The sequence below is a fragment of the Lethenteron reissneri genome, chromosome 9 (genome assembly GCF_015708825.2).
Source record: "Lethenteron reissneri isolate LAM-NWPU_2019-01 chromosome 9, ASM1570882v1, whole genome shotgun sequence".
In the NCBI taxonomy this organism is placed as follows: Eukaryota; Metazoa; Chordata; class Hyperoartia; order Petromyzontiformes; family Petromyzontidae; genus Lethenteron; species Lethenteron reissneri.
The window spans coordinates 11813306-11838616 of NC_083787.1; the positions used below are offsets into that span (position 1 = coordinate 11813306).

Consider the following 25311-nt stretch of genomic DNA (forward strand, 5'->3'; position numbering starts at 1 on the left):
CGCCGAGAGGGATAAAAGGGGAGCCCCGATCGCATATCGGGGCTGTCCGTGGGTGAAGCGGAACCGAGGTGCTACGGCTATGTCTCCGACATCGTGGCTGCTCTGACCCGATTGTAGTTATCCCGTATAGGAAAGAGATCGGTGTATTATAGTCCCGTGGGTAACAAGATTGAGGGACAGGCGTACTAGTCCCGTGTGTAACAGTGTCGTGTAAAGTGTAGAATAAACGTTGTTGCCTCCTAATAGTGTCTCTGAAATGATTCGCTGCACATGTAGTCCTGGTCTCTGGCCAAACTTGAGCAATGAGTGTCATCGTCGATGCATACCTCATCGGCTCTCAACCCACAACAGCATCAAGTTGTCAATATCAATACAATTACAACCAGGCATGAGAGGAGCCGTGAGATGAGGGGTCATGGGTGGAAGTTGGCGACCTACGTTGGTTTCCTGATCTCCTGACCAAATGTGCACCCCAGCTTGCAATGGTACCTCGCTAGGCCTACTTGGGAACCACCATCAATGGTACCTCGCTAGGCCTACTTGGGAACCACCATCAATGCGAGCACATCAAGACCGTGGAGCGTGGAATGGGCGTGAGGCACAAGGGGCCGAGGAGGGATCCCGTAGGCAGTCCTCCCCGTCATAACCTCGGTGTCCACCCCTACTCATGACTCGACCAGGACACATCACAGTCGCCACCACCACCAAGAGCCACCGTGGCGAGATGTTCACTACCTCGCCTGGTATACAAGAGTTTGTTGACGTTCGATCCAGACCCTGACGCCTGTATATTTGGAGTGTCTCCCTGTAGTCGTGTGAAGTTTTCTCCACATTTAGAATCAAGGTCAGGCGTTTCGAGTATTTGGCTGCTTTAAATGTTCACACCATGATGGTAAGCCACTTCGTTGAGCTGCCGTTTGTGGCCAGGCCGCTTCTGAAAAAGAGCTACACAGCTCAGTGGGCCTTACCTGGTCAAATAAAACGTCAATGAAATAAAACAATAGGGAACACACATTTGTTTTTTTTAAGATTCCTGCTAGCATGACCTGTACGGTGCCAATGAAGTCCAACGTACGTGCGTACATGACCATCTCAATCGCTGATGAGGTCCTCAATAGTACGCAAATTGAAGTCGGCTTTCGTCAACTCCACACAGGCAGGCGTGAGCCATCTGTGAAACTACCGGACACGTGTGTGTGCGTGTGTGGCGGGTGTGAAGAGCTTTATAGGTCATCGGATTTCTCCAGCAGAATAAATATTCTGATGCCCACGAGGGCCGACACGGGGGGGCAGGTGGAGAGGCGAGGCCGAGACACGTGGCCGGGAAGCGAGGGAGGGGTGGTGCTGGTGGTGGTACACCCCCTGGTGTGAAGAGCTTCATAGCTCATCGGATTTCTCGAGTATAATAAATATCCCGATGCCCACGTGAGCCGGCACGTTGACAGCTCGCGGGCGAGACGGTGGCCCCTGGAGGCGAGGCGAGGCCGAGACACGTGGCCGGGAAGCGAGGGGGCTCGTGCTGCTGCTGCTGGTGGTGGTGGGCCCCGTGATCTCGACTCAACCTCGGCAGGCCTTGCTGAGGAACGTCGTCGTCGTCGTGAGAGACGACTTAGAAACCAAGGCGTGAGAGAGAGAGAGAGGCAACTCCGTAATCAGAGGGGGGCCCTTGGGCCTCCTCCTGCCCCCCCAACTCACATGGCCGCTCGCCCAGGCGAGGCCCCCGTTCTGCTCGGGCTCCTGGACGGGCCCGTGCCGCCTCGCTCGGCCACCTCGTGGAGCTGCAACAAGATCGGCGGCGAGCCGGTGAGGGAGAGTTTGTAATCGTCGTGTTTGTGAATGTTTAATTTAATGTCTGCGTGGGGTTATTTCGCGAGTAGAGGCGACGGGGAGTGAGAGACAGGAGGCAGGGGGAGGGTCTGGTCTAGGCCGAGAGGCTGCCGCGTTACCACGGGGAACGCGCGCGTCGTGCGAGTTTAGTTAAATTGTTCGTTGTCAAATGAACACTTCGAATATGATCGATTGTAAGATGTTATTTTGTGGACGCGGTGACTTGGCGCGAGAGTTAAGTTGGCCTCTGAGTGACGTGGCATGCGGCTCGGGGCCAGTGGCGCAATGGATAACGCGTCTGACTACGGATCAGAAGATTGTCGGTTCGACTCCTGCCTGGCTCGGTATTATTTTTACATGTTTTTTTTGTGTTAAAAAAAATTAAGAAATCTTAAAGGCATCGTCGTTATTAACATTTATTACATCACAGTACGACGGCGTCACGTGAAACTGAGCCCGGCGATATATTCTGTTACCGTTTGCATGAAGTTTCAAGTTTGGTTCACGATGCGTCGAGTCGCACACGCGGCAACCCGCAGCGCCCCCTGCTGCCTCGGGGCTCGAATTGCAAGGAACGGAGGCGCCTGAGAAGTTGATGATTTAAACACATTCCTGCAGAGGGCGCTGGTAGGAACGTTGGGTTGCTCGGTCAACGGCCTGCAGGGTCAACGGCGGCGTGGTGTATTCCGCAAATATGCCCGACTGTGAGGGCGGGCACAAGCCGGCGTGAGTAGGTTAAACGTTGAGTTTTATAAGGGCACCACGGGGTGACCAGCCCCTCCCCACCCAGCCCCACCCCTCCCCACCCAGCCCCACCCCTCCCATCCCTCCCACCCCCCACCCCGCCCACCGCCCACCCAGCCCCACCTTCCCCACCCAGCCCCACCCTCCCCACCCAGCCCCTCCCCATCCTCCCCTCCCCACCCAGCCCACCCTCCCCTCCCCACACACCCAGCCCCTCCCTCCCCACCAAGCCCCTCCCTGCACGACGGACGGACACAATAATCCCCTGTGGGCTGGTGGAACCAGTGGGTTCCTACCAGTAAAACCGTAATTTTGGTGTTGCTGCTGCTGCTGCTTCGTTGGCAGTGATGCACAAACACCACCACCACCAATAACAACAACACAAAGCAACACGTTGGTCAATAAAACTTCTCATTTCGTACGGCAGCTGATGTGGATGCAGAGCAACAACTTACAATTCCACATTCACGTGGTCGAGCCGGCAGGGCACCGCGTCAGGAGCCAAGCGGAGTAGTGAGTGCATCATCATCATCGTCGTCGTCGCTGTGATGTCTCCTTCTTTGTATTTGTGGATCGGGGCATTGCGTTGTTACGCGTTGTGCTTCGGACTCCTGTTCTGGACGACCACAGCCGCACTACTATACCACTGCAGAGTGTTTAATGTCCCATTTGTGCATCACGGTTTCCGCGTCTGCTGCCACGATTTGTGCGGATGCGATTGAGGGTGGACCGTGAGCTTCGTGGAAGATCGAATAATACGCTTTGGCGACGTTTCAGACAATGGCCCTTCGCAGCACATCTATACGCCAATACATTCGTTTATAAGTGATGCATATTGTACTTATTAGGCCAAACGTGTCGGCCTTTCCGACTAATATTGCGATGCATAATTTATTTTTGAGTCGGTTCGCACAAGTAAAATATCTGTAGTCCACCCTCTTCCACGTAAGCATGTACGGTACACATTAACATTTCTAACATAATGTTTTTGGTTAGATCGCGTCAATATGAATGTGTCGTTAATCCCGCCACCACCCAGGGCAACCAATTAGTAAGGTTTGTCACCAAAGCAAAACGTGACAATTAGTTACTAGTTCAGCACACTGGTGCGTTGGAGAGTAAACCCACTGCGAAATTTACAATTCGAGTACGACGTTTCACCAGTAATTACAACCAGCATCATCAGGCGACAACCAGATTCGTGGAGAAATCCTCCTCCTGTTAAGTAGAGGAGATAAACGTGATGTTGTCACTTGTGGGCCAATCAGGTGCCAGAGGGGGGTTAATGCGTGAATATAAATTACAATGGATACCCATTACAGGTTGGGTTATTCATAGGGTAATCAACATACATTACGCATGCACATTATGCATGTACATCCTGCCGTTTTTAGGTACAAGAAATCGCAATACCTTGGTCACGAAAGCCTACGTGTTAAACTTATATAATCCAACATAATCTTTGATCATTTATGTGACTACATTAACCTCTCGGTATAATTTCCTACCACGTGCTCCTTACATGTCGGCGCACATTTGTGACGTCACACCACTTTACATAAGAATCAGAATATATGTTTATACTGGAGGAATCCGATGAGCTACAAAGCTCTTTTTCACAGATGTCCCAGTCGGGGCACGGGCTAAGAACGTTACAACAACACAACAAAGACACGATACGATTGCAAGGTACAGAAAACAAATCACCCAAAAACCCGATGATGCTGATTGCAACTACCAACGAAACGTCTGTAACCAATTGTCAATTAATGGGCTGTGCCAGGTGAAGGAGGGTGTACAACACGCATTTTACTCGCGCGACGTGACCCAAAATAATAAATTATGACTCCATTTACAGGCTCTTTCTCCATAGACTGCTGGTTGAAGGCCTCTCCACTCCTCGCCTGTCGAAGGGGTTGTCTGCCCATACGGAGGAGGAGCGACGCTAACAACAACGAGCAGAGCGCCGGGTGGCTAAAACAAAACAAAATTAGTTTTCAATCTAGATTTAAAAGTGCAAAGCTCCATTGGCTTTTCGAATATCGAAAGGAAGAGTGTTCCAGACGGCCGCAGAAGTGCATCTGACAGCGAGCGATGCAGTTATTTATTTAGCGAATGCTTTTACACGTGACGTGGAGTGCTGGTCCCACAGCCCTGGAGCCTAAGGCCTGGGTGGGAAGTGTAATTATAGTCACGTGTTGGCCGGGATTGTGACGATTCCGCCAGCTCGCTGCAGCTTTGGTTTCCCCAGACATGGCCGACACGGCCGGGTACTTGTGTGATGCAGTGACCGTCTTTGTTCAGTGGTTAGCCAAAAGCCGCTGCGAGGATGACCGGAGTTCGCATGATGGTTTATGCTCCTTGACTAGACCCGCAAGGTATTGATTGTGGTTCATTTGTGGCAAGCACTTTGTGTATAATCAGTGCGACCTTATAAAAGAGTTCGACCTTATATATAATTCCGGACCCCTCGCCTCGGTTGCGCGCTCTGCAGGACAGCGTGCCCGGCGTGCCACTGGCGGGACGCACGGCGTGCGGGGCATGCGGCTCCGCACAGACCCTGGTGGCGCAGCTGTACTGCCCGCTGGAGGGCTCGCCGTACCACCGCGCCCTGCACCTCCTCGCGTGCCCACGCGCCACGTGCTCCACGTCCGCTCGAGGGTGAGGCTGCCCGCTGCTCAGCTCCCGCGTCAGTTGCGCGGACCCGAAGGTGCCCGGCAGCCTGTCTTGCACTATGACTCCCCACCAACGACGAGAATGTGGATTTAGTTTGTGATGTCGGAACAAATGATTAGGTGATGCTGTTGCGTTAGCAGTGGTGCACGAGCGCAAATAACACATTTGTCAGTAGCACCACGGTGCTGCGCTGGAGAGATGTTAACTCCCATCGCCTGGTATGCAGGAGGTCATGGGTTCGATCCCGACCTTGACGCCTGCTGTATATTTGGAGTTTGCATATACTCCGTTGTGGTGCTGTGGATTTTTATCTGGGTCCTCCGTTTTCTTCCTTAACATTTAGAATTGGCATGCGTTTCGAGTGTTTGGCCGCTATAAATTTCCACGCGATAAGCCGTTTCATTGAGCTATAATTTGTGACCATGTTGCTTCTGAAAAATAGCTATGTATCTCAGTGGGCCTTACCTCGTAAAATAAAAATTGATTATAGTTTTAGTAGCCTGAAAAGGCATACAATATATAACAGGTGATGTTTGGGACAATGGTCCTTCACCATGCAGGGTGTTCCGTGTAGAAGGGCCATCGCCCCATGTAAGGCTACAAGGGGATTCTTTGTGTCTTTGTGTGTCTGTGTCTCTGTTCTGTTTGCAGCTGGCGAGCGTTACGTTCTCAGTACTTGGAGCCTGCGCGCGCGGTGCCTGCCCCTGCGCCCACACCCCCGCAGGTGAGACGCGCGTGGTCAACTCATCTCATTTGTTACGTTCCTGAGGTAGCTGGCCGTGATGAACTCATTTCATGTCGACGGGTCGCTTTCCTGCAACTTTACCGCACTCGGCGCTGCTAACCCCCTCCGCCTTTCAGGCCACGATATTGTCACGTCAGAATCGTAAAGACTCTGTGAGTCCCAGGCAATAACGTTGAACTCAGAATCCCAAAGGGGGTTTAGCGTGGCTGTGTGAGTTTCCAGAAATCAAAGTGAACCATAAGAATCTTCAATGTATCTTTAACATTCTGTTCGTCTGACGCTCCTTGCTTATTGCCTGACTGCTGATGAGGCAGTGTGTGCCAAAACCAGTCCAGAGTTTGCTTGTCTTGAAACGCTACTGAAATTGTGCACTCCCAGAAGGCTGTGCGGCTGGTGTGTGGTGTAGGAAATACTTACTATTTTTACATGGAAAGACGTGCATACGAATGAGACGTTGCCTATTTATGTTTTTTATTAATTTTCTTGACAATGACGCTGATGAATATTTTGAGTTGTGCATTATTGCGACATTTGGCTTGCGTTTATATGTTGTATATATGTGCAGTGGCTGCTCATGTCTACATCCTCGTGTATGTGTTGGTGGCGCAGTGGTTAGTGTACTATGCTGCGAGTATATCCAGCTGAGTTTGATTCCCAACCTCGGATAACACCAATGGCGAGTAATATCTGAACTGGTCCTGGTCCCACCCCTCGCCTCCCCCCCACCCCGACCCACACTGAACAACCGTGTTGAAGCATGGTCAAGCATCCTCTATGATCTGACGCGGTGTGTGGAGGCGGTCACCCAGCGGCGGATCGCGAAAGCGGGCTACATTGCGCCACGCACGCGTACACCGTCTAAGCATCGCACGCACAACCATTCCACAGGTGGAGCCTCTGATGTCCACCAAGGACTGGTGCGATGGGGCAGACGACTGGGGTGATGACGTTGATGGGGACGCAGGGGACGCGCCCGCGCCACCCGCCCCTCTGCCGGACTCCACGGCCCGCGTTCCCCAGCTCCCCCACCCGTTGCCGTCACCGAACCCCGCCATGGAGCTGTGCTCCGGTATGGACGGGCTGTCGCTGGGCGGTGGGCGCGCAATGGCGGCGGCGGCAGCGGTGGCGGCATCGGCGGCAATGCCAAGACCGCAGGAAAGCGGCGACCCAGCTCCTCGGCTGCTGGCGTACTTCCTGAACGCGGTGAGCGAGGAGGACTGCGCGGAGGAGGAGGGGGAGGGGGGGGAGGAGGCCGAGCTCACGCAGCACGCTCGCGCGCTGCTCTCCGAGTACCAGCGCCGGGAGGGCAGCGCCGATGGGCTGGTGGCGGCGCAGCAGCGGCCGTGGCAAGGGTGAGTGGATCTCCGAAGCGTCATTGGGTGTGACATGCCGGTGACTGGTTCACGGCGGTGAGAGAGCGGTTGGTGTCCATCCGTCCCGGTGATTACCGCGTCGATTTCCGAAGCCAGGAAGCACTTGTTGACGCTCACGCGGCGAGTGTGAATGAGTGTTTTGCGACGTTGCAGACGATTGTCGGTGCTGAGGCTGCGGACAGTGGTGGTAATACACATCCGGAGGCCTGTGTTCTACTGCTGGCCGTGTGCGCTAGGCCTCGTAACGATTCGCTCCGCTCGCAATTCAATGAATTGTCTCACGATTCGAAGTCGTGATTCAGATCAACAATCAATTCCATACTTCAGAATCTTTATTTCGACTGGAGGAATCTGATGAGCTATGAAGCAATTTTTCACAGATGTCCTTTATGGTCGGATCACGAAGTTACAACAGAAATCAGAAAGTTGCATTGTGGCGATTGTAGCGCATCTTAAGTGCATGCAGATATCCCTGGAATATTTGTTACATACCACATTTAGGAATTAAAACAATAATCGACTCTCACATGCGTGATTGGAATATAAACGCAATATGCGCACCACACACAAAGATAAATATGCCCCCAGCCCCACCCCCCCCCCCCCCGTGTGGCCTAGTGAGCACCACATGCACACAGACAAAGATCCCCCATGTAGCCTTAACAGACTATTGGGGTAATTGCTGTTAGCGAGCACCAATGAAGTGAGTGGCCAGCACCACGCCCAGCCGCCTTTGTCTCCCCAGTAGCGATGTTCACACATCGCACCAGGTACTCATTTGAGGCTGAGTCGACCTCGGGGAGGCCCAGAATCTATTCAGAAAATCGTCACCGGTGTTGTTCGTGAGCGAGGAATCGAACTCGGGTCGCCGGGTTTCGTAGCGCAAGCGCGCTTACCGCTAAACCGCTGCTCCCCCCGCGGATACGCACACGGAGACACGCGTCGTTTTGACCTCACCACGGAAAAAAAATCACCTCTCGCCCAGCAGTGACAGCGGTGGCGGCAGCGGCGGGGTTGGTGGAGCGCGGGAGGAGTACGAGCCGGCGTGCGCACGCCACGGCGACCGCCTCTTCCTCAAATTCATGAAGCGGACGGCACGGTGCCCTCGCCAGGTGCTGAGGTGAGCGGCCGCCACGGTGATGGGGCGAGGGGGGGCTGGTGGGAAGGCGGGGGGTGGAGGGGGGGGCAGCCGCAAGACCACATGTCACCAGGAACAATTCTAAATAACGTTGCGTTGTTGTTGCTTCGAACCGAATCATCCGGAATGCGTTCAATTTTGCCGGCGGTCTCGAGAGCAAAGCACGTCCGATTTAGCACGGGTGGCTACGTACGGTTCAAAAGTAGTTCAACATCCAAACATCGACTCATACAAAAACCCATAGACTCACACGGAGACCTGTAGAATCATACAGAGACCCATGGACTCACACATAGACCCATAGACTCACACCGAGACCAATAGACTCAAATAGATATCCATAGACTCGCACAGAGACCCATAGACTCACACAGAGACCCATGGACTCACACATAGACCCATAGACTCACACAGAGACCAATAGACTCACATAGAGTTCCATAGACTTGCACAGAGACCCATAGACTCACACAGAGACCCATTGACTCGCACAGAGACCCATAGACTCGCACAGAGACCCATAGACTCATCACACTTAGACAATAGTTAGTTGTCCATCCCCCGCACCTCCGATTAGCACGGTTGATTACGTACGGTTCAAAAGAAGTTCAGCATACACACATGCAGGGGGTGAGCCCGGTTTGTTCTTGGGTGGGATACTGCCTGGGAGTAGCAGGGGTTCTAGTCTTGGGGCTGCGCGGTGGCAAGCAGCTGGCAGCGTGGGTTTATGCGAGCGAGCGAGTCGTGCGAGTCGAGCGAGTCACGTTTGTCGTCCTCTGCCGCCCGCCCCTACCCACCACTCCCCACCCCCGACGTGCGCAGGTATTCGTGGGGGGGAGAGCCCCTGTACGTGAGCGCCCCCGACCCCCACCTGACCGCGCCCCCAACGCCGTGCCCGCTCTGCGGTGCCCCCCGCGTCTTCGAGATGCAGCTGATGCCCGCGCTCGTGTGGCAGCTCAGGGGGGCCGAGGGGACAGGTGAGGGTGGTGGGGGGGGCGGCCTGTGTGGACACAATGATATTTATCATGGCTGGGAATGGAACCCGGGTCGTCATCGGGTCTGTAGAGCAGTGCACGAATCACTCTCTCCATGTTCACATCTCTCGGCAGCCATTCCCTACCTCCTACGTCCATTGTAACCGTGCTGCCCCGATAATTACATCCGTCACTTGTGGTCTCTGCATTGGGATTTTTATTTCTGATTTCTGTCTCATTTGTGTTCAGTCCGCTTATTTCCATTGCTCTCTGACATACTTGTGATCAACAAGAACCGCCTTTTGCTGCTAAGTGGCGGTGACGTGACCATGTGGCTTGTGCCAGGCTATGTGCACTTTGAGGCCGCGTTGACAGGTCATAGGACAGACCCAGGTGTCATGGGTTGACTGGCAGATGCACCACCAGCTCACCACTGTCCTAACTTACGTTTTTTCTGTCTGGCGCTCCGCTCGTTGTTGTGAGCGTTGCTCCTCCACCCTCTGTTGCTGGAGGGCGACTGCCTGTAACTGCCCAGGAGCGTCCTTCACGAGCCTCCTCCACAGAGGCCGGTCTTGACACCGCTGGTACTGGCCATCGGCATGTCCACTCACCTCTAGCCCTTGTCGTGCCTGTTTAGCCCCTTCTATCTGGCCAAACAGAAGCTGCTTGGGCATGCGGTGGCTGGGCAAGTGCTGTTAGCGAGCACTTATGAATGCCAGCACGGCACACGAGGTGGGTGGCCAGCACCATGTCCGGCCGCCTTTCTCTGCCTAGTGACCATGTTTACACACACCACACCAGGTACTCATTTGAGGCTTAGTCGACCTAGAAGAGGCCAAGAACCGATACAGATAATCGTAATTTGGTCTTGGCCGTGACCAGGAACCGAACCCGTGTCGCCGGGTTCGTAGCGCAGAGCGCTAACCGCTCCACCACCGCTCCGCACACCGAGACACGCACACGCACGCACACACACCGGTGCTAAAGCTCAACTCCCACTCCCCCTGCGTTGCCTAGCAGACTCCGTCCCGGAGTTTGGCTCCGTCCTCGTCTTCACGTGCGCACGCAGCTGCTGGGCCGAGGCCGCTGGGGGGGGCATCCCCTGTGAGGAGGAGGTGCGGTATCAGCCGGACCCGGACCAAGGCCTCTTTCAGTGACACCACCACGGCTGCCGGGGACACGACGAGAGCAACGTCGGGGCAACGACGTTGCCAGCAACAACCACGATTGCCACGAGCAACATTGGAAACGTAGTCGTCGCTGCGTTGCCTCCACCACCACCACCACGACTGCTGTGAGCCACTGTGTAAGCTTTCGTCGTCAGCCTTGCCCCGGGACCAGCGTGGTGAAGCGTCGTCAATCCCCACAACCCCCGCGGTGTGGACAGGTCTGCATCCAGCAGTGGACTGACGAAGGGTCGTCGCTGCGACATGGTGCGGCGGTGGCCTCGCGTGACGGGGCTCTGCGTTACGACGAGCCGCGATTGGTCTGTGGAGCACATGGCCTCGGGCAGTCACGTGACCCCGACTCTTCTAAATAAAACATTTAACTCATTCATGTTGTCTGAGTCGAACTTTGTCCTCCGCTAGCTTTGTTAACCCGAACAAATGTTCGTTTGCCTGGTGGGGTACAGATTATCACCAACTCTGTTGGGCTTTGCTCATCGTCATCGTCATCATCACCATCAGGCTTGTTCTACCCACTGCTGGATGAATGCCTCCGCACTCCCTAACCATCCCCCGATGCCATGGTCCATCTCGCTCCCTCCGCGTGAGCTGATCCTTCGCTCCATCTCCGTGGTGGCGGTCGTGCCTGTCCAACCTCCCTGCTATGCTGCGGGCACGTTCCCCACACCCGTCGCTAGCCTAAAATGTTGTTACCTTATAAGGCCCACTGAGCGACCTGGCCATAAATGATTTCTCAACGAAGTAGCTGATGTGGAAATGTATAGCAGCCAAATACTCTAAACGCATGTTTCTAAATGTGAAGGGAAGAACCGGAGGACTGGGGGAAAAAAATCCATGCGACCACGAGGAGAGAGACATGCAAACTCCAAATATTCAGACGTCGGGATCGGGATTGAACCAACGACCTCCTGTGTCCTGCCCATGGCGTGTGCTGCCTACACCCCGCGTCCCTACCCTAGACGGTCAGAGTGAAATGGGTCAATGTGAACCTGGACGTGAAGGAAAATATGAACGCTGAACTGCGTGAATGTGGTGTGAAAAAAAACTGCAGCAGCAGATGGAGCGTGGGCCAAGTGGTGTGTTTCCGCATTCTTGAATCTCGTGCAAAGTCTCACAAATCGCAGTCGGGGTGGTGCGTGCGTCCATCACGGCTCGTCCTCCCTCATTCCCTCATCTCCCTTCTGCTGGAGGACACGGGGCAAGAAACATCATCGGCAGTGGCAGCGGTATTGTAATCGTTCACAACAGCAGTGTCAACATCGGTAGCAACAGCGCCTTTATCATCAGCAGCAATGACAGCATCGATATTCGTAGCAGAAACTACTGCTGGCAGCAGCAGCAGCGACTGAATTAACATCGTGAGCATTAACAGCATAATTGTCAGCAGCAACAGCGGCGTGAGGATCAACACTATGTTACAAACGGCCAGGGGATTAAACCAGCGGCGGAGTGGTTTGGAGTGATGGAGGCAGCGAGGAGAAGGACTTGTGGAGAAGCCGGCGAGCCGCACTGTGGCCTCGAGAGGAGGAAGACCAGAATGGAGGATGTGAAGCATGGGGGAGGAGCTGGGGGAAGCGAGGGGTAGAGAGCGGGAATGGAATCGCAGGAGAGAAGCTTCCATGTGGCAGAGGAGGTTGAGAGGAGCTGGATAAGCGCGTGTGGGACTGAGAGGAGGAGGAGTATGTATGGATGTTGAACTTTCGCACCGTACGTAGCCAACCGTGCTGATCAGAGGTGCGGCGGAAAGACAACAAACGAGACACAAAACGCCGTTTTCAAGAAATTATTTTCAAAGGAGGGAGAGTGGGTGAGCCGAGAAGCAGCTGTATGTACGCTGGACTTTTTTTCACACCGTACGTAGCCAACCGTGCGGGCAGGAGAGCAGAAACAACTGGGATGGACTGCGGCGGGAGGAGCTGACGAGGAGTGGTGGAGATGCCGCAGGGGAGCGAGGCCGCTTGCCGTTCACCTGCTTCTCCTGCCCAGGTGAGATGGGTGAGTATTCTTAGGTTTTTTCGGTAAAGTCACGTAGGTAAAAAAATAAAATTAATTACAATTAATAAAAGTCAAAAGTATTTTATTTTACTTTAATTTCATTTTATTTTACTTTTATTAATTTCAATTAATTTTAATTTTTTACCTACGTGACTTTACCGAAAAAACCTAAGAGTATGAATCCTTGCAGTCACGAAAGCTTCAAATCTAGAATTAAGAGATGGGTGAGGTTGGTGAGCCGGGTGTGATTGGTGAGCCAGCTGTGATTGGTGATTGGTGAGCCGGGTTTGTTTGGTGATTGGTGAGCCAGCTATGATTGGTGATTGGTGAGCCGGGTTTGTTTGGTGATTGGTGAGTCAGGTGTGTGATTGCTGATTGGTGAGCCGGGTGTGACTGGTGATTGGTGAGCCAGGTGTGTGACTGGTGATTGGTGAGCCAGGTGTGTGATTGGTGATTGGTGAGCCGGGTGTGACTGGTGATTGGTGAGCCAGGTGTATGATTGGTGGCCTAGGCGAGAATGAGGAACGGGCCCTGTGACCCCGTGGCCACGTGGCCCCACAGGTGGCGCGCGTTGCGTGACGGACGGACCGACTACTTGCTCGTCTTATCTTCCTGAGTGCGAGACATAAAACGAGCGAGGAGCACGTCCGTCCGCCACCTGGAACCCGCCCCCCAATCCTCTCGTCCCCCCCCCCTCCACCAACCCCCCCCCCCCCGCATCAGGCCACCTCAGTCTCTCAAGGAAGACCTCTCCAGCTCGCATTGCGCGGTGTTTGGCCGGCAGGTGGCGTGAGACGTGCGGTGCTGAGGGCTCGTGGGGGAGAGATCGAGGGCGGTTTGGAGGAGGGAGGGAGGGAAATGTCGAATATTTCGAGGTTGTTTTGTGTAACCGGGTGGGAACGCAAGAATGCAGGTGTGTTCTCAGCCCGGGGTGACGCGGAGCCCCTGGGGGTACGAGAGGCGATGGATGAATGTGTGAAATTTGATCGTACCTGAGAGTCATTGGCGAATAATCGCGTGTGAATCTACCAAATATAAAATAATAACTACGATAACATTTACATCCACGTGGTAACTTAGGACGATTTGAACGATCTTCATAAAGTCACTGACCGTCAACAATGTTGGCGGTTTCCAAGAGTAAGCAGCGAGCACAGTTACTTAGCTAGTTAGGGATTACCTCGTCAAATGAACAATTGGTTAAAATATTGTTAATCATTATCCGTACATTGACATTTCTCAGAAACATGTTTGGGTCAGGCGAGGTGTGAAACAAAACTCAACAAGGTGGTGGGGGAGGGGGGTACACACATAGCAGGCAAGACAATGTTGAGAACCACACTGCACGAGAGAACCAGAATGGGTCTCGTTTGCAAGAGTGACTCTGGGCCGTGATTTTTCCACTAGGGGGCAATGATTCCTGCTCCTGCTGCTGCTGCTCTGTCTGATCCCCCAATCCAGTCACTTGTTGGGCTGTCATTTTGGAATGTTGACGGCGGCGCACAGTGGCCCCCTCTTCGCGAACAACGTGCAGTGGATCGTACGGCGCGTGTTGGGGCCGTGTCACCGTCCAATAAATGTCGGTGTACACTTCACTTGGCCTCACGGTGCACATAGCCTGGCACAAGCGTTGTAGTAACGTCACCGCCACTGAGTGGCGAATGGTGGTTGTTGATGTACAAGTACCTGTGATGGTGTACGCTAATTAGGGTGCCGTGGTGACGAGATGTTAACTTCCTCACCTGGTATACAGGAGGTCGTGGGTTCGATCCCGGCCCTGACGCCTGCTGCTGTATATTTGGAGTTTGCGGTGTCTCTTTCTCTCTCCTCGTGGTCACGTGGATTTTTCTCCGGGTCCTCCAGTTTTCCCCTCCACATTTAGAAACGTGCGTTTAGAGTATTTGGCTGCTATACATTTCTACGTGATAAGCCACTTCGTTGAGTTGTCATTTGTGGACAGGTCGCTTCCAAAAAAGAGCTACATAGCTCAGGGTGCCTTATCTGGTAAAATAAAAAAACTAGTTTAGTTTTTAGTTTACGTTTACGTACCTGGTACGTGTCATGCACGATGAGCTGACTTTGGCACGAACCCTGCGACCCGAGTTCCATTCCTGCTCATGGCAAATGAGAGGAAAGGAGCACAGGGGGTCAGGAGAGATGAGAGGGAGGGGGAAGAGGCTGCACGGAGGAGCAGCGTCTGTTCTCACAGTGGGTGGGGAGAGGGGAGGGCTTCAGAGTGGGAGTGACCACGTAGAAGTCACGTGGTTTACGGGAGATTTGTACACGTGTGTGTGTGTGTGTTCACGTACGTGGGGAGCGGTCGTGTAGCGGTTAGCGCGCGATGCGACAAACCCGGCGACACGAGTTCGATTCCCACTCACGGCTAACACCAGTGACGATTATCTGAACCGGTCCTGGGCCTCCCCTATGTCGACTCAGCCTCAAATGAGTACCTGGTGCGGTGTGTGCAAAACATCGCCACTGGGGAGACAAAGGCGGCCGGGCGTGTTGTTGGCCACCCACCCCCTCATGTGCCGTTCCAACCTTCATAGGTGATTTCAATGGTGTGGAATTGATACAGACGATGATGATTGCAGTATGATGATGATTGTAGGAGTATGATGATGATTGTAGTAGCAGTAGTATGATGATGAAGCTGACGATTACAATGGGTGGAAACAATGTTGGCAATTGCGTTGGTAATGCACACGACGATGATGGCGACAGCCGTGTTGATGGTCTTACTGCTGCTGGTGCTAGTGGCAGTGGTGGTGATAGGGATGTCCATGGTGATGGTGATGGACGGTAGAGGTGATGGTGGTGGTGCACGTGTTGCTCTTGATTATGAAGATGATGGTGGAGGTGATGGTGATGATCGACGTGATGGTGGTGGTGTTAGTGGTGATGTTGATGGACGGTAGAGGCGATGCTGGTGGTGGTGCACGTGTTGCTCTTGATTATGAAGATGATGGTGATGGTGGAGGTGATGGTCGTGGTGATGTTGACAGACCTGCAGGCCACGATGCCCTCCGTAGATCATCGACGACGGAGGATCGCTCTTTGAGGTTGACTAGCACGGGCGACTCATTGAGGGAGATCAGCATGGCCGTGACCCCGATCTTGTCGAAGTTGGGCGGGTTCATCTGGTTGACCTCCGAGTTCTTCACCACTGCCACCACTGTCGACAGGACAGAGGAGGATAGCAACCAATGCTCCCTCACTCGCTCGCTCGCACAAAGACAAAGGTCCCCCTTATATCCATGACATTGTTGGGGCAAGTGCCGTTAGCGAGCACCTATGAAGGTCAGAACGGTGCACGAGTTGGTGGGGTGGCCAACACCACGCTCGGCCGCCTTTGTCTCCCCAATGCCGATGTTTACACGCCACAAAAGGTACTCAATTAGGACTAAGTCGAGTTAAAACTGAGCCAACCCAAGTGGTGGATCTCGGGTCGCCGGGTTCGTGGTGTATTTCGTCTATGAGACAGGGTCAGATGTGTCACTTGTCGGTACCACCTGAGGTGGCATCCCGTTAGCGGTTCCAGCTTTAGAATGTGGCCAATAATAGTGAATTGTGTAGTAATCGCGTGAAGTGAGTGGTGTCATCATTGACCCAATAAATGCACGAATACGACGAACGTTTTGCTGCACTGGGTGGCGCCTATTTCGTTTATTCAGTCAGGGAGAGTCACGTGGAGCCACTGAGACCCAGAGTGGAACCACGTGGAGCTGGGTGGAACAAAATCAACCGCACCGTACCCTGGTCATCAATGCTCGGTCTCCCATCCTGACCTTTCCGCCCTCGCTTCTCTGGACGACGCGCCTGGACGAACTCCATCTTCTCGTGGAATACAAAGGACCACGCGCTGCAAGCAGCAGGGGCGAGCCCGCTCCTCCAGCCGCTCCTCCTCCGTCTTGTGCAACTAGATGGGCCGCCCCACCAAACTCGCTCTCCATGTTTGCCATTCCTGGGGGGCACACGGGAAGGGCAGGGGCACCTGGGGGAGCACAGGGGGGGGGGGGGCTGAGGGTGCGACGATCCCAAGAACGACCGCGTGTATAAGTGCAGAGCGGTGGCACAATGGTTAGCGCACTGCTCTGTGAAACTGACGACCCGAGTTCGATTTCTTCTCATGACCAACATCAATGACGATTATCTGAACCGGTCCTGGGCCTCTCCTAGGTCGACTCAGCCTCAAATGAGTACCTGGTGCGGTGTGTAAATATTGGCACTGGTGCTGACCACCCACCCCCTTGTGTGCCGTACGGGTCTTCATAGGTGCTGCTCGCTCTAACATCACTTGCCCCAACAGTCTATTAAATCGATACGGGGGATCATTGTATGGAAAATCTGAACTCGTCCTGTGCCTCCTCGAGATGTACCACCAAGCACGCGGTTGTTATGAAACAATTCCTGGTTTTCCAGTTGAGTTGCAATGACAAATCGATGCGTGAAGGTTGCTTACTGTGCCGGTTTTCGCTGCTGTGCTGTTGTGCCGCGTGTTGTTCAGCACCCATGTACGACGTTTTAGCTCCACGTGCTGGGAGCGTCTTTCAGGAACCGAAAGCGTACCTGAAGAATATCGTGAAAGTGATTCCAGCAATGTGGAGCGAAACGTCGGACATCATGCTGAACAACCCAAAAAAACATTGCAAACACACACTGTCTCTGTACCTCGAGAATTAATTACGATAAATAACCCCACTTTATACGAATATAAAAAGTATATAAAAAATCTGTGCTCGTCCACTTTGTTCCAAACTAATTTTTGCTTATAAATTGTAAAAACAAATTCTATATACTGGTGATTATTTGTCCTGGTATTTAGTAAATGCCAAGGTAAAGAGGTCATCACGGCCAATGTCATAGACTCCACTACACTTCGCTGTTGTTACAAAAGTCCACACCCGACCTACACAAATCTTAAAGTCTCACCGTCATCATCATCATTATTCAATTCTGGCTTCAGCAATGTTCGTTGTGACACAGTTGGCACGTCCATCAGTGGACCACTATTGCAGTCTCACCGCCACCTCCACCACCACGTGGCTTTCAGATATTCACATTGCTCGGCGATCTCCGTAAGGCCAAATACCACGCCCCTGAATGGGCAACATTTATCGTACGAAGAAAACAAATCATGAAAAAAAAGTATCCTTCCGATCGATTTTTGTTTCTCTCTCCAAACTCCTTTAACTCAAACAAACAACACTTATTCAACCACCACAAACCAATTGTTAACCCAGTCGACTCGTGCCCTCGCACGTACACACGCGTGGACGACGCGTGCCACTCGCGCGCTCATCACCCGGGGTCGCCGCTGCTGCGACTGAGATCTCGGGGCTCGCCCAAGACCACGGGGCAGACCCCCTCGACCCAGGCGACCCCCCCTCAAGGAGCCCTCTTACCGGCGCTGGTCGTGGTTCAGAGTTGGCCACGGGCCTGGCACCGCGTGCGCCTTTATATCCACTTTCACTGGGAGGGAGGTCGGGCACGGACAGCGGTGGTGATAGGGAGCTGGGGGGGGGGGGCGACGAGGTGTGTTGGGCAGGGGGAGGGGGAACACGAGAGCCCCCCTTGCAAAAGGGGCCCGCACAGTCATTTTGGTGGCAGTGTGACCTCGCCTTTTAGGGGCACGAGGGGGCCCCGTATAGAAATTCCTGTTCCGCTACCCCCCACCCCGCCACCCCAATTCATCCCCTCCCATCCCCACACCTCCCCAGGCCCGCTGATTGTATCACCCTCAGGGGGTGGAGGGCGATGGGGATAGGCACGTGGCGAGGGAAGCGAGCGGGGTTACCGCGCGGAACAGCGAGCGCGACCGAGGGGTTTGTGAGCTCCCCTCTCGCTGAGCAATGGCTCTGGGAGAAGCCACTGGCGCCCTTGCCTGCGCGCTGTAGTCGCTGCTAGCGGGGGTCATGGGTTCCACCACGATGGGCCATCGACTAACCGGGGATCATCGACTAGGAGGGGTGGGCTCCGGGTGGAGGACATTTGTAGCCGAGATTACGCGGCAGGGCAGTGCAGAAACAAATAAATGTTGTACCGTACTTCGATGTCTACACCTATGCGTCCCCCGCCTTCAACGCTCATCAACAGCGCAATGAAAGTATTCGAGTACATGAGTCGGCTGGTCAGGGTTTAGCAAGGGCATAGCGCCACCACCACCACCACTTTTCACCCAGTCAACTTGAGAGCACAGACATGCATTTACTTATGTATCTATCACTCATGACCGGCACGGTGTGTGCGGGAGGGGAGGCCCTCATCCAGCAGTGGAATGGCAAAGAGGGTTGTTGTACAGTTCATGTCCGCAAGAATCGATGTATTTGAATGAATAGACCAGTCGCTACAGAATTAACTCTGGATAGTGCTGGGATGGGCGACCTCCATACGTAAAACAGAGGCTGCGGGGCTATGTTGTAGGCAGCAGAGGGCAGTGCAGCTACAATCTATTGTTGTACTGTACTGCTACGCTCCCCTGTCCATGCCTCCCCACCTTAATCAATGTGAAACTGATTGACCTGCGTGCTGAAAGTGTTGTCAAACTTCCCGCATGACCGGCACGGCGTGGACACGATGACTGCACCCAGCGGCAAGGTTTGCAAAGAGCTGTGGATTCCAGAGCCTTCTGGAACGTGGAGCCCACGTGCCCGCGCGTTATTGGGTACATTGAGAACATTAGATCCGTGCTTGCGAAATCATCCAATCCTGCCTTTTAACGTTTACGTCCCTTCAATTAAATAGATGCTTTACGCAAAAGCACATCTGCATATATTCTTTGGGTCTTTCGGTAAAGCCACGTCGATAGGTTCAAAGAAAATAACAAAAAATAACTGACAAATATTTTTTTGTTATTTTTTGTAATTAACAAAAACAATTGTAAATAACAAAAAACTAGTTTTTTTGTTATTTATTGTAATTTTCTTTGAACCTATCTACGTGACTTCACCGAAAGACCCAAAGAATATGAATTCCTGCAGGCACGAAAGCTTTATGTCAAGATTTTACATCAACATATCTACATCAGCTAAAGCCTCCCGTAAACCACGTGACCTCTGTGTGGCCACGCCCACTCTGAATCCCCCTCCCCGCCGCCCAGTGCGAGAACAGACGCCGCTCCTCCGTGCCGCTCACTTCTGGTCACTCCTTCCTCTCCTCTTGTATGTATGTGTGTTAAACTTCTTTCGCGCCGTACGTAGCCAACTGTGCTCGTCGGAGGTGCTGGGGAAGGACAACAAACGAAACACGAAAATCAGTTATAAAGAAATTCGTTTTCAAAACCAGATAACCGCGTGAGGAGCAGCGGAGTGTATCGCTGTGACGTCTCCTTCGTATAAAACTAATTTCTCATCACCACGAGCACCACCCTCTCATCCCCGACATGTCGGCCCGGTCATTCGGTTTGCATGCCTCTCTCCCCGTGGTTGCGTGGATATGTGTCTGGGTTATCAGCTGGTTTCCCTCCACATTTATAATCAACACGCGTTTAGAGAATGTGGCTGCTTTAAATTGCCACACGATCAGCCACTTCGTCGCTGATAAAAAAAACGAGCTATATAGCTCAGTGGGCCTTACCTGGTAAAATAAAAATCTATTTTTTTACTCTACTTCCCTACCCGTGGTGTACCACCGGAACAAATTTGTATACAGTTTTGTTTCACTTTATTTCATTATGCGGAAGCCTCTGGGTCCGTGCTTGGTGGATGTTTAATTGTATTGGGCTTTGGTAAAATCCTATAATCCGCGAGGTGATGAACGATTCTACCCTTCTTACCCGCGGGGTAATTATTTGCAGGTAACCCCACGAATAATAGGACCAATTTCCCCCCTAACTCCGCTTATCCGCGAGAACATCGCGAGTATCAGGAAGCCGATTCGCTGCGCAATAGGAGTCGAGGGTAATAGGGCGGCGGATTAGAGGAGTTAATGTGTGTATATTATTGAAATACTCTATCACAACCGTTAGGGGAATGTTATTTGCAGCGTGGATCGTTGCATCACGGGACCGTGAGGAATCGTGAAGGCGTGGGGAGGCCTTCATCCAGCAGTGGACAGATCATGTCTGGTGATTTTTTTGTCTATGAAAATATTTCACCTGGCTAATCGATCTCTCGATATGGGAATACCTCATTGCAGAGTGCGGTCCAGGGCGTAGATTGACGCACATACACAGCACAACGCGATCAATTTGCAGCACGTTCGGAATGCGGCTGCTCGGGTGTTAACCAGAACGCCTTCTTCACATCATGTTACACCCGTTCTGGCCTCCCTGCACTGACTTCCAGTCTCACATAGAATACTGTTTCAAATCCTATTGTTAACTTAAAAAGCAGTGAACCATCCTGCCCCAGCCTACATCATTGACATTGCTGCACCCCCATATGTCCCATCAAGGTCCTTAAGATCTGGGGATGCTGATCTTCTCTCTATTCCCAGGTCAACGTTTCGGTCTATGGGTGACCCGAGATTTTCCCCGTGTAGCCCCCAGGCTATGGAACGCTCTTCCACGTGACATAAGCGATCTCAGATCTCTGTGGATATTTTTAAATGTGCCTTTAAACCTATTTATACGTTTCCGCTTATTAAACTTTTAGTTAATGTCGTAAATGATTCCTAAAATGTATTTATAGTATTGTGTTTATGCTGAGTGTCTGCTGCTGCTGTGTCCTGTACAGCGCTTTGAGATCCTTGATGAAACGCGCGATATAAATGTAATGCATAATTATTAATAATCACCACAGATACGAACATTTAAAATCTAGACCTGATTTTAGTTTTGTCAAACACAGTTGTGCATGATGATGATTTGATTTTATGTGCCATGAGAGGTGATGGGGAGGGCAGGGGTCAACGTTGGCGCATGGACCAACGTTGCTCCAACGGTTCCAACGTTGGCTCAACGTGGACCCAACGTTGGGCCAACGGTTCCATCGCAGGCACAACGTTGACCAACATTGGCCAACGGTTTCAACGTAGCCCCAACGTTGGGTCAACGTTGGCCCAACGGTTCCATCGCAGCCCCAACGTTGGGGTTCCAACGTAGTCCGAACGTTGGGTCAACGTTGAACCAACGTTTCCATCGCAGCCCAAACGTTGGCCCAACGTTGGCCCGACGTGTCGCTGGCTATGCGGAAGAGGAGCGCTCGCGCGCGCCCCACCCACCCCTCCCGAGAAGTCGCTTCAACAAACGCCCCCGAGGCTCGCCCGTCGTTGATTGGTCGAGCCTCGACACCGACGCCTCCCACTCCCCCACACACCCAATCTCGACGGCGCGCGCACGAAGCCCGGAGGGCGAATTCCAAATGCGACTCCGTGCGCGCGAGCCGGGAAGGTGACGCTACAGCTATGGCCGCCTACCAGTCCCTCAAGCTGTGAGTTGCCGGGTCTCTCTCTCTCCCCTCTCGCCCTCGTTTCTCACTCCAAGTTGAGCCGCGGGTTTAAACCCGTCGAGGTTGCGCGGAATTTGACCCTGCCTCCCTCTGTGGCGCTGACATTTGATGGGTTGTTTTTGTTTTTTAACGGCAACACCCACAGTCGAGAACACCCCCGGTTTCGCCTGCCGATGTTGCCGGCTTCGACGCGCGCTGACGCGGCCGGGCCGCTAGGCAAGACCGGAGGCTCGGCCGTGCGGCCTTGTGCCGCTGCTAATAATGATGCCGATGCGGGTGTTAAACAGCTAATCCGCATTCCCCCTTTGTCTCTAAGTTATCCCCCTTTGTATTTGAATGTCATGCCCTTCGCATTGTCGATTCGTATTTAAGTGTTATTGTACCCTTGCAAGTTGCGTGATAACGTTTGCAATTAGAATATCCAGGTGCCAATGTTGAGTAATTGGGTTGTACGTGCACAGCACGTCATGTCAAGGCGCTGCCGATGACGGCCTACACCCCACCCCCTTCCAACGCCTTGCGGGCCGTGAGGGATATTTAACCATACTTCACCACGTTGGTCATTGCGGATCGGTGAATGGGGCGGGTAGGCACAGGACAGGTGCTGAGGCGTTGCTCGCCACTGATGTTAGCCGTGCCTGGGACGCGTTCTCACAGCCCGCTGTCAGTCCGTCTGCAGCGTGAAGGGCTCTCCACCCTGTGTGTTTGTGGGGGGGGGGGGGTCATGTCTACTACTAAATGTTGGTGCAGACATCGGTGCAGAACGGCAATGGAGTTCGCTGCACTGCCCTCTGCTGCACGCGGCGGCGATGGCGCCTGTGTTGATGCTTGGTGGTCAAGTCGCCTGCTCTAGACAGGCTCAAGATTCATATTCTTAGGTTTTTTCGGTAAAGTCACGTAGGCAAAAAAATTAAAATTAATAAAAGTAAAATAAAATAAAAATAAAAATCACGACGTTTCGGATGCAACACAAGCTTCCGTCTTCAGGTGGAACCGTCACAGCACGATAGCTGTATCAAGTAAAGGCTCAAGTTCTGCTTCGCTCCCGGTATCTGACGAGATCCGGGCGCGTTCTGCGTGGTTTGGTTTATCCCCTCGTGTCACGAGTGCTGATATTTATTTTTAAATGTAATCCGCTTAATGCCTGTGCGCCACGCTGGCGAGATGTTAAATATCTCGCCTGGTGTATAGGTGGTCGTGGGTTACATCCCGACCCTGACGCCTGCTGCTGTATATTTGGAGTTTGCGTGTTCTCTCTCTCCCCGTGGTCGCGTGGATTTTTCTCCACGTCTTCTGGTTTTTCCTCCCACACTTAAAATCAACATGCGTGTAGAGCATTCGACTGCAATATTTTTCCACCGGATAAGCCACTAAGTTGAGCTGTCATTTGTGACCAGGTCGCTTCTGAAAAAGAGTTACATATATCGGTGGGCCTTACCTGGTAAAATCAAAATAGTAGTAATGGTGCTTGACTGCTATTACCTCGTATCTCCAGGTACTACGGCTTTATCCAACATGCGCATTGTCATGGGTTTTAATGTGAGAGCCCCTAAAATAAGGGCCGTAAGAGTCGGTGATGCTTACGTGGATTAACGACACTGTTATTAATTTGGCTGGGGGCTCGTGTCGGGTTTTAAATCTTGGGCAAGAGACGGTGGCTGTCAGTGTGCGAGACGAAGGGATGCCACTCGCAGAGATGGAGCGTTTCTGTCTTCTGTAAGAGCTTGCGTCCGTCCCCTTGTCACGATGTAAAAGCCTGACCGATAGCCCCACCCCTCTCCGTTCATTCGGCTCTACAGCAACGTGTTATTTGGCCTTGATTTGTTGAACGTCTACCTGTCTCGTCCTCCATATAAGTTTATGGGCCATTACCTGAGATGGCAGCCGGTGTTATATCATGGGACCTTTTTTTTCCCAGTATCAGAGTATGAATATTTTCGAATAGGTTTTACCTTTTCTGGCATGTTTGCTCCAAGTACGTGTGGTTAATGGAGACTTGATTATTTGGAAAAGGTCCCTATTAGGTGTTTCAACATCTTAACACCTTTTTATTGCCAGAAAGGCTAAAATATATTCTTATTTTTCATATCAGCCTACGTTGTCAAATAGTTTTATTTTACCCGCCATATGGATGTGGAATTTCCACCACTGGCTCGGAGCTGTAAGCAGGAGATGAGCACTGCCTCAATGCTCCTTTGAGCAGGGAATCACGTGGACTTTTAACAAGGCCGTGCCATCGACATATGGGGCGAGTTATCGATGTATGCATGTGCACAACTGCTCGTTCACTCATTTAATTTGTTTGTTTACGGTTAAGTGTGGACAATGTGGCCAGCCCAAGCCTCAGGCGATAACTCTTTCACCGAATGATGACAAAGCTTGCTCGCAACTCTTGTGTTTAGCTTAACATAAGCACTCGCGCACACAAACACCCCTTGGAATGCCACGTAGATTTACATAACACGTTGCCCTTAGTCCACAGTGTTTGTTCCTGGAGCCTTGCTGGGTAAGGAAGGTAAACTTCCTGTCTGCTGCAACTGAAGGATGTTCTGAGTTTAAGGTTATGGTTGTAGCAATGGGCTGGACTGACATAAAAAACCCAATCCAGCCATTGAGCTCTTGCCACACAAAGGTGACTAGGCAAGCCAACCTCAGCATAATTTGTTCACAGCAGAGATGGGGAATATTTTTGTAACCGAGGACCAAATAGGACATTCATGTGCCTTTGGTTGGGCTGCACATTGACACACAACTCATTAACAGCTGTCACTCCGAGAGAGACCCTTGCAGTAACACAAGTGACTGAGCAGGCCATTTTAAAGTGCTAGGCCTCATGTGTCCACGGGTCGTATGAAATGAAGCCGTGGGTTGTATTCGGCCTGCGTGTGGTAGGTTCTCCCATCCTGGTTTAGAGCGTCGGGGTGTAGCTTGCGAACTCATTCTCACCTCTCACTACCACCAGTCTTCACGGTCGTGAATGTCACAAACACACACTAACGAAGGAGTCGTCTTTCTGCTGTTCACCCGACACTCGAACGAGCTCGCTCTTCTGACCCCGGTCTCTCTCCTCCCTTGTGCAGCCACACGACTCCGGACAAGTTCTACGTGGAGGCGTGCGACGAAGGCAGTCATGATGTGCTCGCCATCGACAGGGTGTCCACAGATATCAGTCTCACGGGTGCGTGCAACGTCTCAACTCCTGTTTGGCTTTCTACGTGTTTGTTGAACCTTTTTTGCACCCTACATAGCCAATCGTGCTA

General features: G+C 52.5%; 3 protein-coding genes and 1 non-coding gene across 9 annotated transcripts in view; 3 read left to right on the top strand and 1 right to left on the bottom strand.

The window, feature by feature from the left end:
• The first annotated feature begins 1302 nt into the window (after positions 1-1302).
• On the top strand, positions 1303-11031 carry PDCD2L (programmed cell death 2 like). The gene is made up of 7 exons (XM_061548365.1): positions 1303-1803; positions 5066-5232; positions 5899-5971; positions 6881-7344; positions 8351-8485; positions 9326-9480; positions 10498-11031. The coding sequence occupies exons 1-7, from the start codon at positions 1696-1698 to the stop codon at positions 10632-10634; spliced, it is 1239 nt and encodes a 412-aa protein (XP_061404349.1). The 5' UTR covers positions 1303-1695; the 3' UTR covers positions 10635-11031.
• On the top strand, positions 2099-2171 carry TRNAR-ACG (transfer RNA arginine (anticodon ACG)). Its single transcript has one exon. It is a non-coding gene; the product is annotated as a tRNA-Arg (tRNA).
• LOC133340287 (myosin-6-like) lies at positions 7601-18088 on the bottom strand. 6 transcript variants are annotated; one of them, XR_009754861.1, is made up of 7 exons: positions 18068-18088; positions 17125-17231; positions 16451-16656; positions 15670-15837; positions 14709-14770; positions 11780-12642; positions 7601-8520 (listed from the first exon to the last, which is right to left on the bottom strand). XR_009754861.1 is itself a non-coding variant. In XM_061548398.1 (7 exons), exons 3-6 carry the CDS (start codon positions 16494-16496, stop codon positions 11810-11812), a joined length of 312 nt encoding a protein of 103 aa, XP_061404382.1. In that variant the 5' UTR covers positions 16497-16656; positions 17125-17231; positions 18068-18088; the 3' UTR covers positions 7601-8520; positions 11780-11809. The 6 variants fall into 6 exon arrangements, 4 of the variants coding, with proteins under 4 accessions (XP_061404382.1, XP_061404379.1, XP_061404381.1 ...); XM_061548398.1 differs by having other exon boundaries at positions 11780-11845; XM_061548395.1 differs by lacking the exon at positions 11780-12642.
• A 3789-nt stretch (positions 18089-21877) lies between these two features.
• SACM1L (SAC1 like phosphatidylinositide phosphatase) overlaps positions 21878-25311 on the top strand; it is a 59911-nt gene continuing 56477 nt past the window's right edge. The window contains exons 1-2 of the mRNA XM_061548306.1: positions 21878-22033; positions 25132-25229. Coding sequence (XP_061404290.1) covers positions 22008-22033; positions 25132-25229 — 124 coding nt within the window. The 5' untranslated portion in view covers positions 21878-22007. The remainder of the gene's footprint in view (positions 22034-25131; positions 25230-25311) is intronic.

What these genes read in the sequence shown, in the direction of transcription:
- PDCD2L (XM_061548365.1), top strand. Translation starts at nt 1,696, where the DNA reads ATGGCCGCTCGCCCAGGCGAGGCCCCCGTTCTGCTCGGGCTCCTGGAC. An exon ending in ACAAGATCGGCGGCGAGCCG is followed by an intron (nt 1,804 to 5,065) that starts GTGAGGGAGAGT and finishes CGCGCTCTGCAG; the next exon opens with GACAGCGTGCCCGGCGTGCC. An exon ending in TGCTCCACGTCCGCTCGAGG is followed by an intron (nt 5,233 to 5,898) that starts GTGAGGCTGCCC and finishes TTCTGTTTGCAG; the next exon opens with CTGGCGAGCGTTACGTTCTC.
- LOC133340287 (XM_061548394.1), bottom strand. Translation starts at nt 16,496, where the DNA reads ATGGAGTTCGTCCAGGCGCGTCGTCCAGAGAAGCGAGGGCGGAAAG. An exon ending in AGAGAAGCGAGGGCGGAAAG is followed by an intron (nt 15,838 to 16,450) that starts GTCAGGATGGGA and finishes TCCTGTCGACAG; the next exon opens with TGGTGGCAGTGGTGAAGAAC. An exon ending in GAGGGCATCGTGGCCTGCAG is followed by an intron (nt 14,771 to 15,669) that starts GTCTGTCAACAT and finishes TGCCATGAGCAG; the next exon opens with GAATGGAACTCGGGTCGCAG.